The sequence below is a fragment of the Ornithorhynchus anatinus genome, chromosome 6 (assembly GCF_004115215.2).
Source record: "Ornithorhynchus anatinus isolate Pmale09 chromosome 6, mOrnAna1.pri.v4, whole genome shotgun sequence".
NCBI lineage: Eukaryota > Metazoa > Chordata > Mammalia > Monotremata > Ornithorhynchidae > Ornithorhynchus > Ornithorhynchus anatinus.
Window position 1 is genome coordinate 41252865 of NC_041733.1, and position 13841 is coordinate 41266705.

Sequence of the window (13841 nt, forward strand, 5' to 3'; positions counted from 1 at the left end):
GATACGTATAATCTGTTGTTTGTTCCGTTATTTATTCTGGTTGTTAAGTCAAGAGCTTTAGTTCTTTCTCCCCCAATAAGAGCGTAAGGACCTCGGAGGTTCTGTTGTACTTTCCAAAGGGCGGAATATAATGCTCTTTGGATTTTCAACAGATACTAATATGCTGTTGTGACTAAAAAGGATAAACTGGATTTTAAGCTTACCTTAAGTTTACTTTCTAGAAGTTCAACACTGGTAATTAGATAGGATGCCTCAGATTCGTTCAATCCATGGATCACGGCCTCCTCACCAAGGGTGGCATATAAAGTCACAACTATGGAGAAGCAAGAAAAAAAATTAGTAGCACAAACAGTCCTCTGAATTAATATACATGGCTCAGGAACCAATTGTCTTAAGGAGAAACACTGATTCATTGTGAGTCACAATCAATTTTCTCACGGGAATAGTTTTACAAATGTGGGGATAAGTTCCTGAATCAAGACTGGATTCCCTATTTTCGTCAAAATGACTTACTCAGTTCTAGATGAGTAGCATGGCTACACAACCGTATTTTTATTGGGTCAGAAAAGTTCCACCATCAGGTAGCCGATTTTTACTTTACCATCTCCTCTGTGGTGATTCTGCTTGGCTATCTCCACTCCCCCGCTTCCCCCCAGACTGTAAGCTCATTGTAGGCAGGGAATGTGTCTGTTTTTTGCTATACTATACTCTCCCCAGTGCTTAGTACAGTGCTCTGCACACCGTAAGCACTGAAAAACGTTAGACTATCCTGTGATTCTGCTTCTCCCTGTTCCTTCCCCCCATTTAAAACTTTATCCTTCACTTCTCCCCACATTAGTAACTTGTAAAAATATTTCCCCGCCAAAACCCCAAAGTCAGTACTGAAGGGGAGATCAGTGTTATATGGCTGAAGCCGTAGTGCTCAGCATATAGTAAGCACTTAAATACCATAATAATGATAATAACAGTGTTCTAAATGCCATTTGTCTTAACTAGAAACATCTTAAGTTGAGGTTTGTCTATAGAGAAACCATTTATCAGAACCAAAGAAGTTAAACAAACAGAATCTTTCAGAGGTTTTATCACTTTCTGAAGTAAAGTATGATCTGGCTTAATATCACTTCCTTCTCACTTAATTTGCATCCATAATTCCCCTACCCCTTAATATGTACTCTGCTTTCTTTCCAGCCATTTCCCCAGATCACTTGGAATCCTAAAAATTTTTCCCTCAGCCTTTTCCCTACTCCATCCTCTCAAAGACCCAAATATTCTGCGGACTGACTGAAAAATTACTCTAATTCATCAAGAAGATTAATTTCCCTACAGCATAAAGATTCAAGCTATAACTGACCTATTCAATACTAAATTAATAATTTGGTGCTTTAGAAATAATTCAATTATACTTTCTCCTGGACCTACCATAGTGAATAACCTCAATCATGTCTGTTCTGAAGAAACACATACTTGCAAATTTAGGCATATTCAGTAGTCCCTTGGATTTTCAGGGTACTGGTTAGAAGAACGCCCTCCCGTTCCCCCTAAAGGGAGGTGAAAAATACAAATTCCATCTGTGCCTGACCACATAGATTTACTCAACAACTCACGGCTACCTAGGCTTTCGAGAGAGAGTGGAGTTGGCCAGTAACTGAAGAGTGGGGCTGTAGCTACTGATCACCAGAGAGACCAGCAGATAACAGGGGTTAGAGGTAGGGCAGGGACCCATCCCCAAGAGTGTGGACTCTGCCAACCGCAAATAGGCACAACTCTGGAAAAGAAAAATCCTCAAGTGCCAAGGCACTAATGTCTTCCATGTTGTATCTGCCTCCCCAGAATAAGTTTGAGGGCAGGGACTTGGGCTTAGAAGTCTATCTATAACCTCTCAGTGCCCAATTAAGTTTGTTGCACCGAGTAGGTTTTAGACGTAGATGCTTAATTCTGTGGAGGTAAATCCACTGTTTTCAACCTACTAATTAGGCTGGAATCTCCCCTCTTCCCTGGTTTGTGATACAACTTGAGAGCCTCTGAACAGGATTGAAATGTGCTAAGAGTTTCTGAGGAGGAGCTGAAAAGACCCACAGTTTTGTCTTTATGACCTGTTGGCTATTTGAAGCAGACTTTCCACTCCCCAACCTCCAGTCAACCTCCACCCGTAAAAAGCTCTGTCCCCTCCGAGAAATCCCATTCACAATGAAGAACTGGGCCCCATCTAAGCTGTTTAAGGAAGTCACACAGGAAGTTGGTCTTTCAATTCGGTCCCTTCAAATCAATGCCAATTATTGAGCACTTACTATGTGCTGAGCATTGTGCTAAGTGCTTGAGAGAGTACCATACAACAGAATCAGAAGACATATTCCTTGCCCAACAAGCAAGTGAAATAAGAAACCATTGCAGTGTCTTGGGAAATGTTTTGTCTTATGAGTAATATGAATTCTGTTCATTGCACTCAGTCTTTGGAAAAGGACAAAAACAATAAACTGAGACTTTTCCATGTGATTAACTGGTTCCACACCCGTTTCCTGCAAGAGTTTACTGCAAATCTATTAAGTGCTACTACAATTTAGGACCATTAAACTGCCACTTCCGAAAAAAGTTCTCTAGGGGATAAATCCATCGTTAAAAACAAGAGACCCTGGGCAGTTGATATAACTTAAAGAGCCCAAAACACTTACGAGGAAAGTTGTATTTAAAACAGGTCTGCGCTGTGATCATCCACTCCGCCCTGGTTTCACAGAAAATAGCAATGGTGCTCTTTGGTTTCAGTCCTAATGCTGTAAGTCCACTACCAAAGTTATTCACTCTGTTGTTCACTTCAACGTAGTTCATCCATTTATAGTTTCCTAAGATCAGCTGATTAAAAAAAAAATACATTTTTGTACTGATACAACTATTCCAACAAGCAGCCAGCATCCATATTTATATTACAAAACACAAATATTTGCCAAATATTTATTTACATGTTAGAGACATCTACTCAATTCACTATGTTCCTAGGAACAGGCTTCATACCCCAAGGTGTAAACCTTTTCATTGTCTCGAAATTTTATTTTTGAGCAACGGCGCATTAGAGGCGATGCAACGGGTTTTACCTTTTTAAAAACTTTTCCGTTGGGCTGCGTCTCATTCTCTTCGCTCAACAGCTCCCTGGTCCCGAGGCAATCCTTTTCCCCAAACTTAGATACCGCATGGTCGAACAGCTTGTCCAAGGTGTTGGCTCCTGGGATGTCGATGACCGCTAGAGACTCGAAGTGGGTGACTGAGCGGTATGGACTTCCGGGTTGGTCTGAGATAGGCTTAGCTTTTAGTCGTTTGGCCATAGTGCTTTTCTTCTCGGCATTGGTAAGAAAATACCAGGGAATAAATACGAGGGCGCTGTATATGGATATTAACAGGTGGACAGGGAGCAAAATAATGCTAACCACATCTAGTTTGGGTTTCATAGTGGGAAGAACTTCTCAGGAAGGTCTGAAAGTTCTTGATAGTCTCTGGGTGCTTAGTTTTCTCAAGGCAATAATGGAAGCAGCAACAAGAGCAGCAGGACAGCCAAGGCAGCTCGATTTTAAAGTTACAGATAAAAGTTAGTAATCTTTGGAAGCCAACAAGAGAATACACCTGTGGGTGAAGATCACGAACCGAGCAGAGGGCAGGAAAAAAAAACAAAACACACAAAGAAGAAAATGTTAACAAGACCATCAATATAACTACTTCAGTCTTACCGACTTTACGGCACTGTATAATTAGGCGAAGAAGGTTGAAATAACTGGTCTGAAAGAAATGTAAAGCCTTATCCTTGTCTGTGCACTATTACAAATATTTCCACTGAGAATGTCAACATTTGAGCTTTTTTTTTTCCCCCTGGGTGTTTAGGAGTAACAGGGTACTTTACATTAACATGTTCTCTGGTAACTCCATCGAGTTTTAACATGATGTTGTGGCCAAGGATCAGTTTCTCTCCACAGTTTAGATGGATACAGTAACAGCTTGGTTTTTTTACTACTAAACTCAATGCTTTAAATAGACTCAGTTTTTGTCTTGGAAAAAAAAAGTGTGTGTGTATGTGGAAAAAAGATGGCGATAGTTTAACAAAACCTTATCTTTCTAGCGGAGCAGATCCTATCGTTTCAGCTCAACAGCTAAGTTTTTAACAACTTGAGAGCCTCTGAACAGGATTGAAATGTGCTAAGAGTTTCTGAGTAGGAGCTGAAAAGACCCACAGTTTTGTCTTTATGACCTGTTGGCTATTTGAAGCAGACTTTCCACTCCCCAACCTCCAGTCAACCTCCACCCGTAAAAAGCTCTGTCCCCTCCGAGAATGTGAGAGGAGAAGTGCCCAATCTTTAAGAACATGGCCACTTAGGAGACTTCAGATATCACTACTGAACCTAAATGGAAAAGATATTTATCTTTTGGAGTCCACAGACTGAGGACTAGGAAGAAGTTGCCACTGCTCAGCAACAAATCTTCTAATCTATCAGGAAGCGATTCCCGTGATTCTTGGAGGGGACTAAATTCCTATCTAAAATAATTCTTTCCTCAGCTGACATCTGAGAGGCACAGGTTGGACTCTGCTGTGGCACTGAAAGCCTGTCTTCTTCACATCTGCAGAAAACCAAAATCATGTCACACTACATTCAACACTTTCATCCCTCCCAAGCACAACCAGTTTCACAAGGGAAACCTGCTTCACTGTTACTTAATTCTGGGACATAGAGAAATCTAACAGATGTGAAGCTTCATTAGAGTGATACATAAGTACATTTCTAAAGCTGGTCACAAAAAAGTGCTCAGAACATCTGAAGATGCCCTCATATCCCTGTGTGGCAAAATTGGTTTGATGATAACCTTTATTTTCTCATGTTATAATGAACACTGAACCCAGATTCTTTTACACTGGTTCTTTTTACATTGATTGGCACAGTCTCTTTTGATTTGGAAACTAATCTGTTTACTCTGTGAAACTGGGTTCACGTTATAAAATTTGTCTTTGCCCAATCACCCTGGAGACTTATTCAGTGTAGATTAACCTAGGGTGTGCCAAGTTGAACAGTCTTCAAAATACCTTATCAAGGTGGGGAGAAAATGAGAAGTATTTCACAGCCTAACAGACTGAAAACCCTACCCTGCCCCCCAAAACCCCAAAGGACAGGGACCATGTCTAGTTCTCATCAGTGCATTCTCTCTGAGCTTAGTACAGTGCTCTGCACACAGTAAGCACTTACTATGTACTACTCCAGCTGTGACCTGACCTTTTACTTGCCCTGCTTTGCACACTTATGCAATCCGGCTCCTGGCTTCTTTCATATTAATAAGCAACTCACTTTCTGTATGAAGTCAAACTTTCTCTTTCAGTGGTTTCACCATATGTGGATTCATCCTACACTGTGACCTCATAACGCATTTCCGTGTACGCCAAGGAGCTCCTGCATAGCTTCCTGAATACATTAATGTTTCAATACCTGGAGAGTTTTTGGTCTGGCATTCATTAATCATACGTTCCATTCCACAAGTAAATCTGATGAATCTGACGTTTCATTCCACTTAGTTTGGGTTCTTTGGAGCATGAGGCAAGAAATCTCAAGAAAGCTCCTTGGCTAGAAAACAGACCGTATTTTCAAGCCCCTATCTCTCCTTGTTCATTGATAGAACTTCATTTATTAGTAACTCATAGGCACAAGTCATTCAAATGAAGGCATTCAGTTCTGCCAGAACACGTTTCCCCTAGGAGTTCTGGACAGTAAGTGTGAGCAAAATTAGAGAATGTTCTACTCACTGTGCATCTGTCTAGACCTGGGGCAAAAGTGTAATGGTGAAATGAAATGGTGGTAAGCATTCAGGCTGTTGAATTTGACTACCTCAACGGGAGTTGACCTGAACATGGGGATCTGCAAAAATGCCACCCCATCAGAGGAGAAAGGCATGTATCCGCTTTCCTAGAAGACTAAAGAGCGTCAGAGAAACTGATGTAGGACAACCATTAATTCAAGCACGCCAAGGCTCACTGGTGGCTAAACCCAGATTGCAGGGCGGGCGTTTCAATTCTCCCTTATTCAAGTAATATGTGGAATCCAATTTGGTGGGACTCAACAGGCTCTATCCCTTAGCTGGTAATTGATATTTTTCTAACATCGACAGGCTGTGGGTGGCTATACACTGTCAGATACCCTAAGCGGTTCATTTTAAAAACCTCAGACCACTGGTGTAGGGAGCATTCTTTTTGCCTTCAGCCCAATGACTTCACGTGCCGACACACTTGTGGTTGCTCAACATACGATGTACAACAGGAAAAACAGCCTGTTGTGCTGAGAGTAAGTTCCGAAAGCAAGATGGTTACACAAGCTGCGCTTTGCAAGTCTTTCTAGATTAAGTAGGCGTGACTAAAGATATTTCGGATGAATGTTTGTGTACTGGTAATCTCTTCTTCATCTGGAGAATTATCCCAAAGTAAGTCTCGTTTGAAAAAAAAAAAATGGACGAGAATCCTAAATGATGTCAAATTCAACCTATTTCTCAGTAGCTGAATTTGTCTTTTGCTTTGACTTGAAGGCAAAGCAGATACATTCGATATTTCATTCCAGTTACTTCAAGCACTCCTGCCGAACCAGTTTAGGTTACACACAAAACAGAAGCATTAGTATTACAATTAAGCTCCAATACACAAAAGTTATAGGCACAACATACGGTTAAAAACAGGTTATTCTTTTTCTGTCTGCATGCAACACCAACATTCAACACAAGAGAAAATGAATGCAGTTGGGTTAGTGCAAAGCCTTTTCAAAAACAAGCTTAGATCCTCTTCCCCCACTCCCTAGGCAAAATAAGAAAACAAAAAAGGGACATGCCTCCTGAGCCTTGAGACACTTATCAGAAACAAGCCAAGCGTAATTCATTTGTCCTAAATGTTACAAGCTCTGGTGTCACAATTAGTTTAGTACTTGGGGGTCTTGGACATCAGTTTTGACTGCGTTCTCTGTCTTCCCCCATCCCTGCATCCTTAGCTTTCCACCATCCCAAATGGGCGGAACGGTGGGCGAAAAGTCCTTAGACTACAGGGAATCACTGGGTCTTCTCTCCAATGGGTCCCCCCCAAGACGGCTGACCTGGTCCAGCCCCATTACTGACGCTACGGAGGGAAAACCGGACACAGAAAGAACCAGGTTTCAAAAAGCCAAGATTGAACACGTGAACCAGCTAAGCTTTAGGAAGACATATCCTCACTATGTCAAATGATTTCATAAGGACATTTTAACTTCAAACTCAAGGCAAATTAGTTCATGCCTGAAGGTACATGATTGGTGCTTGTTTAGCGTTAAAGTCAGGGCAATGTTGTTATAAAACTGAGATTACATAGATGAGAACGGTGGTTGTTGAGAGCTTGAGAAGATCACATTTCAAAGCAGTTATTGCAACACCAAGAGTTCTGCAAAGGGGTGGGGTGCTTTTTAAAAACAAATTTATTTCACTCGAGTATATTAATCAGATTTCAACAGATATCACAGCATAAAGGAGGCAGATCAAATATACTATTAAACATGAACGCTACCTTTTTGCAGACAAGGACAACACTACCTATTTAGAACTAATAATATGGGTATTTGTTAAGCACTTACTATGTACCAAGCACTGTACTAAGCACTGGGATAGATACCAGATAATCAGGATGGATACAGTCCTTGTCACCCATGGGGTTCACAGTCTAAGTGGGAAGAAAAACACATGCTACCTTTTAAATAGATGGACTTCTTTGTTAATATCAAAGTTAATACACAAAAGCATACTTTACCAGAGGCAATAAGTTTAACAAAGCTATTAGCAGACATCTGTAACTAATTGTAAAAGTTAGATAACTCATCGATTCTCATTTATTGCTACCTCTCCCAAGATTGTGACTAACTCATTTTTTCTCCAGGAGGAAAGATTCGATTTCTACAGATAAAAAACAGCTCTCGAGATCCTGCGCTCCCTCCCTTTAACTCAGAGCATATCCATTTTTAACTCTGGAAAAAAAAATGGGAGAATAAAATCTGGACTCCAAGCAAGGAATCTATTCAATACTCGAAACCCGTCCCTCACACCTTTGGATTTAACATAAAAAAAGCGCTAAACCCTTGTAATAAAGTTTAAACCTCGCCTCGACAACATCAACCTAGCTCACTTAGGTCATCCCACCTGTAGAGATGCAGGCATCTGCACTCGCCATCTTCCCAAATTCCTTCCAGCTTTTCCCCAGAATGAGAGCACTCCAAAAGCCATGCTGACAAGTGTCTTAGGTGCAGTCTCATGAGTCCGATCCCAGAACTTCTCCTGAGACTTTCCCCAGAATGCAACAGCTAATTTTTTTTTTCTAGGTCAGAGTGGCTTAATTGGGAACCTGCCTATAGATGTGTAACAGTAAATGCTGCAGCCTACACATTTCACACATATTGTACCCACCATGACTTTGGCAAGACAAAGAGTTGCTCTCCACTGTTACAGGTGTGGTTGACAAGACTGGATGCTGCACAATGGGTCACGTGAGAAGTAATCAGTTGTACCTGGGGTATGTATGGGTTGGGGGGAGGGGGGCATGTGGAGGGTATCTTTTCATGAATTTTCTGTGATTTTAAAGTTGCTATTTAATAATGATAATGTTGGTATTTGTTAAGTGCTTACTACGTTCTAAGCGCTGGGGTAGATACAGGGTCATCAGGTTGTCCCACACGGGGCTCACAGTCTTCATCCCCATTTAACAGATGAGGTAACTGAGGCCCAGAGAAGTTAAGTGACTTGCCCAAAGTCACAGAGCTGACAAGTGGTAGAGCTGGGATTAGAACCCACGACCTCTGACTCCCAAGCCCGGGCTCTTTCCACTGAGCTATGCTGCTTCTCTAATTGGAATTCTTCCTTTGGAACCACCACCTGGGAGGAAATCTTGGTTTGTCCCTCCTGTTAGTTTTCAGCTGCTTGGGAGGAGGGTTCCAGTCTTTTAGATCCTTTGTGCTCTCAAGCAATTAGTACACTGCTCTGCACAGTGTAGGTTCTCGATGCGGCCTATTGATTAAAAATATAAAATATATGAAAAAAACTGCACTGGGAAAGTCAAGTTCACGGCGTGAGGCCATCAGCCATCAGGTTCAGAGAGGTGGAATGTGGTGTCTAAGAAACAAAACTACCTGCTAGTGCAACAGTCCCCCTTTACCACCACTCGACTCCACCACCACTGACTCTTAGCCTCACTGTTTCCAGGGCTGATTTATTTTTGTTGTACTTTCCCAACCACTTAGCACAGTGCTTTGCACACAGTAAGCACTCAATAAATCTGACTGAATAATAATAAAGATGGTATTTGTTAAGTGCTTACTATGTGCCAAGCACTGCTCTAAGTGGTGGAAGACCAAATGAATGACTGCATGGGGTCAAGTGCTGAGCCACTCTCTTAGAGGAAGAGGGCCCCCGAAAGCTCAGGGCAATTGTCCCCGGTTCCTGAAACCTTGGAGATCAGCTCTTGGTGAGCTCCCAAGTTTAGCATTTCCCGAGAATTAGAAAATTTAGGTCACTGCTCCCAGGTTGTAGATGCAATGGATACTGCAAAAGCAAAAGCTTTCCCCTAAATTGTAGCTGTGTTGCTATTTGGAGTTCCCGTCTCCAGTGGTCTCTGCCCCGTGGCCTGCCTGATGCCTTCAGAAAGTAAAAGCCATTCTGTTTCTGATTGCTCTCTGACCTGGTTGTTTCACAACATTCCGCTTCACCTGACTTTATCCTTTAGTGTGCCTAAAAGTTTCTTCTATTTCACCTCACCGTACGACTGGTGCCCTTAAACCCTCTGCAAAGGTCGAGCCTTCATGCTGCAGCCGACCGATGGCCCTCGATGATAGCGATCTTAACTTCCCATCTGTGAGTACGGCTCAATGGCCAGGCTTATGAAACCAATTTTGAATACGATGTGCAAACCTCAGAGCCACCTAGAGCCTAATTCAGCTTGGTCTTTCTGGCTCAGGGCATTAGTAAACCCCTTCTTGAGATTAAATCTTCAATAACCAATGGTTCTCGGAGGAGGCTCTTCCCACGCTGTTCATGTCAGATTTTCCAAGGCATAGCAGGACGCCTGAGCAGGGAACCAAAATAGTGTGCTGAACTGGGAAAATTAGTGGAGACCGTATGCTCCTGGAGAGTGGGGATCGTGTCTACCTACTCGATTGTATGCTACTCTCCCAAGTGCTTAGTACACAATACGTGCTCAATAAATAGCATTGAGTGATTGAATCGTCAACACTAGACCACTCACCTCCTTTAATTTCTGAATTTTTACTTCACTTCTTTGTTCAACCATTGGCTAATTGGTATAGGAAGCAGATTTCCCAGTTTTCGATCCCATATTTTCAAAGAACACCTTGGCTTCTAGGTCATGTTTTCCTAGCACAATCTAATAGTTGACTTTGGTTTTCAGGCTTTTTTTCCATTGAAAGTGTTTTGCTGACACAGCTAAGTAGTCTGTAATCTTTTATATAGTTTCTTGACTGTTTCCTTATAGAAAACAATCACACTTGTAATTTCTGGATTGGAGGGTTTTTGGAAAGGTTCAGAGGCTGTTAAATTGAAAGAGTTTCTTAGAGAACCACAAGTTTCCTTTAAGACCAGGTCAAAGGTCCCTTGACCTGACTTATAAGAGATTAAATAAAACTAGATTTGGAGCCACTGTTCTTCACGCCACTCTGAACTCTGTCATGATATGGTAACAGCAATAATATTTGTGAACTTTTTTTGGACAACAAATTTGCTCTAGAATGTAAACATGTGTGCTAATCCTGCTGTATTGTCCTCTCCCAAGCTCTGCACCTAGTAAGTGTTCAATAAATACCATTGATTGATTGTTCCACATTTGAGTGTTCTGGGTCAAACTGATATATCAGTTGAATATAGTTTGTCTTGCTGCTGTTTCCTTTAACTTCCAAGCTAAAAAGATGTCGCTCCCAATTCAAAAAGCCTCACTGTGATTCTGGGAAGTTCACTGTGAATGGGCAAGATCTTGCAGCATAATCTCGGCTCTATCACTGGCCTGCTGGGTGACTTTGAGCAAGTTCCTTAAACTGTGTGCCTCAGTTTCCTCATCTATAAGATGGGGATGAGACAACTGCTCTCCCTACCACTTCGGCTGTTAGCTTCGTGTGGACAGGGCCTGTATATATATATATACACATATATATATATTTTATGGTATTGGTTAAGCTCTTACTACGTGCCAGGCACTGTACTAAGCCCTGGGGTAGATATATGATAGTGATTTTGGACAGAGTCCATGTCCCACAGAGGGCTCACAGTCAATCCCCATTTCACAGATGAGGTAACTGAGACACAGAGAAGCAAAGTGACTTGCCTAGGTCAAGCAGTACACAAGCGGAGCCAGAATTAGAACCCAGATCCTCCTGACTCCATCAGGCCACTCTGCTTCATTTGCATTTTTTCTTTGACTATATTTGATCTTCTCGACTGTCTCCTTGTGAGCAGGGAACATACCTACCAACTCTGTTGTAATATACTTTTCCAAGTGCTTAGTACAGTATTCTGCACCTTATAAATCCCCAAATACCACAGATTGATTTTAGTAGTACTGTATATCTACTGCAGTCCTGGGGACATAGTAGTTATTTTATAAAGGCTATTATTAGTAAGAAGTAGTATTCCTTGCCAGAGTTGAAGGATGAGAGAAAGCTCACTATAACTGCCACAAGAAGCACAACCATCTTTCCTCTTGAAGAGGACAGAAGTGCTGGCTGCCTGTTGGTACTTACCCTGTACTCCCCTACTTCAGGAAAATCCCGTGCCGAAATTTAGGAACTCCCTAATACCCGCCTTGCTTGGGCCAGGGACTTCATCATTCTTCTTGGCTCAGATTACCCCAGTGACATCCTTAGAGGTTGAGCAAAAGCCCACATTGTTCAATCCTGACATTTAAAAAAATATTACGGAGGTCACTGAAGTTTTGTTGCCAACTTAAGAATTGTCACCATTCACTCATACAGACCCACCCACATATAAATAAATGCACACACAAATACACCATACACACACACCCCTCCCTATACACACCTTCTTCGGGCCAAAGGCAGTGGTTAGGTTACTATACAGATACAATAGAGTCTGAGCTATTTAAGAGTTTACCACAACTAAACACATCTGAAATCCCTATGAAGAATTCCTATAAGGCCTGGCCTAAGGAAAAAACCCTTTAAATCTTGAATTGTTACTTAAGATTCCAATTTTTCAAATGGTTTGAAGATCTAAGTTTGGAAAGGTCTTTAAATGGCTGCCTTTCAAAGAGTTTGTATCATTTTAAAGTTATCCTTAAGCCTAGGCATGATCTAGATCATCCATTTTCAGGGTACCATTGCGAGCTGAATCTGAGACACAACCTCATGGAAGAGAAGGCCTAGATTAGATACTTTTTGATAAGGAAGTCCAGATCTATGGGAGGTAGTGTGGCCAAGCAGAAAGAGCTTGGGACTGTAGATTCGCATCTCAGTGCCCCCACTGGCCTCTGTGACCTTGGACAGGTCAGTTAACCTCCCTGAGCCCCTGTTAAAATAGACCGAGTCCTCTTTGGAACTTGGACTGTATCCGATTTAATTACCTCGTATCTATCTACCCCAGCGTTCAGCACATAGTAAGTACTTAATACATGTCATTATTATTGCCAATAATAACAATAAGGCTTATTATTGTAATTAACATTTTCACAATAAAATCAGTCACTTTACCTACTCATCTTTGGAAGAAGAGAAAGAACAATTTATTGTGCATATCATTCTCTTTTAAGATCCTACAACTTTAACAAATAGGGCTATCAGTAGACATTTTTTTACCTCTTCAAAGAGAGAAGCGGGTTTTCGCAAAAATCCCATTAATGAATGCACCTTTATTTAAATGCTTACAAATTCCAAATTTAGATGATAAAAACACCGGAAAATAGAAAATGGCACAGTACTTACAGGCCTTTGATTTTAATTGGGACACCTTTGAGCTTCTTCCTTTGGTTCAACCTGGAACAAAATGACAAAACTCATAAGCCTGGATACAGATGTTCACGGCTTTTGAGAAAAACACAGATTTGAATTATTAACGGCATTTAAATGCATCAAGGCTCTTTTCCAGATTCACATCAGTGCTGTCCTGAAAAGGCACGTGAGAAGCTATTTCAGGCCAAAGGCCTCAACTTGCAAATGGGTTATAGAAAATGTTGTTTAGGAACAAGATCAGTTTGTGGATAACGAACACTCCTTCTCGCTGTATCATGTGTTTTCACTTCAATGCCTACCTAGGCTTCCCCCATAGGAAGTCAGGGAACTTTTGTCCAACATCGTAAGCCTATTTAGAAACAGCACGCCACAGTATTGGAAAACATTGTTTGTAGACAGCATCACACACAGTGACTACTCCAACATGAATTTGCCTTAATACAAAGTTTGGCAAGAATGCAATCTCTATGTTTAGGAGAAGTGTCTGTATGTGAGCCAACAGAAAAACAAAGACTCTGATTACTCCAAACAAAAATAATAAAAATTAAAACACTGATATTACATTTTTGTCCAAAAACATTTATAATTCAAATGGCTAAAAAGTCCCAAAAGGTGATGAGCAGGACATTTATAAATATTAATAATGACTCAATCATATTTATTGAGCCCTTACTGTGTGTAGAGGACCATACTAAGTGCTTGGGAGAGTACAATATAACAGAGTTGGCAGATACATTCTCAGCCCACAACCATCTTACAGTCTAGAAAGGGAGATAGACATTAATGTAAATTATGGATATGTACATCAGTGCTGTGGGCTGAGGGAGGGGTGAAGAAAGGGTACAGATCCTTTAT

At 41.3% G+C, this 13841-nt stretch overlaps 1 protein-coding gene across 5 annotated transcripts in view; it reads right to left on the minus strand.

Moving 5' to 3' along the window:
- The window catches only part of ACSL4 (acyl-CoA synthetase long chain family member 4), a 70489-nt gene that overhangs the window by 18655 nt on the left and 37993 nt on the right, over window positions 1–13841 (minus strand). For 3 of the 5 annotated variants that reach the window (XM_029067317.2, XM_029067318.2, XM_007666534.4), the window contains 4 exons: window positions 12960–13010; window positions 3087–3609; window positions 2670–2847; window positions 204–313 (listed from right to left, as the gene is read on the minus strand). In XM_029067317.2, coding sequence (XP_028923150.1) covers window positions 204–313; window positions 2670–2847; window positions 3087–3437 — 639 coding nt within the window. In that variant the 5' untranslated portion in view covers window positions 3438–3609; window positions 12960–13010. The remainder of the gene's footprint in view (window positions 1–203; window positions 314–2669; window positions 2848–3086; window positions 3610–12959; window positions 13011–13841) is intronic. The other 2 variants (XM_029067319.2, XM_001507786.6) reach the window with 1 other exon arrangement.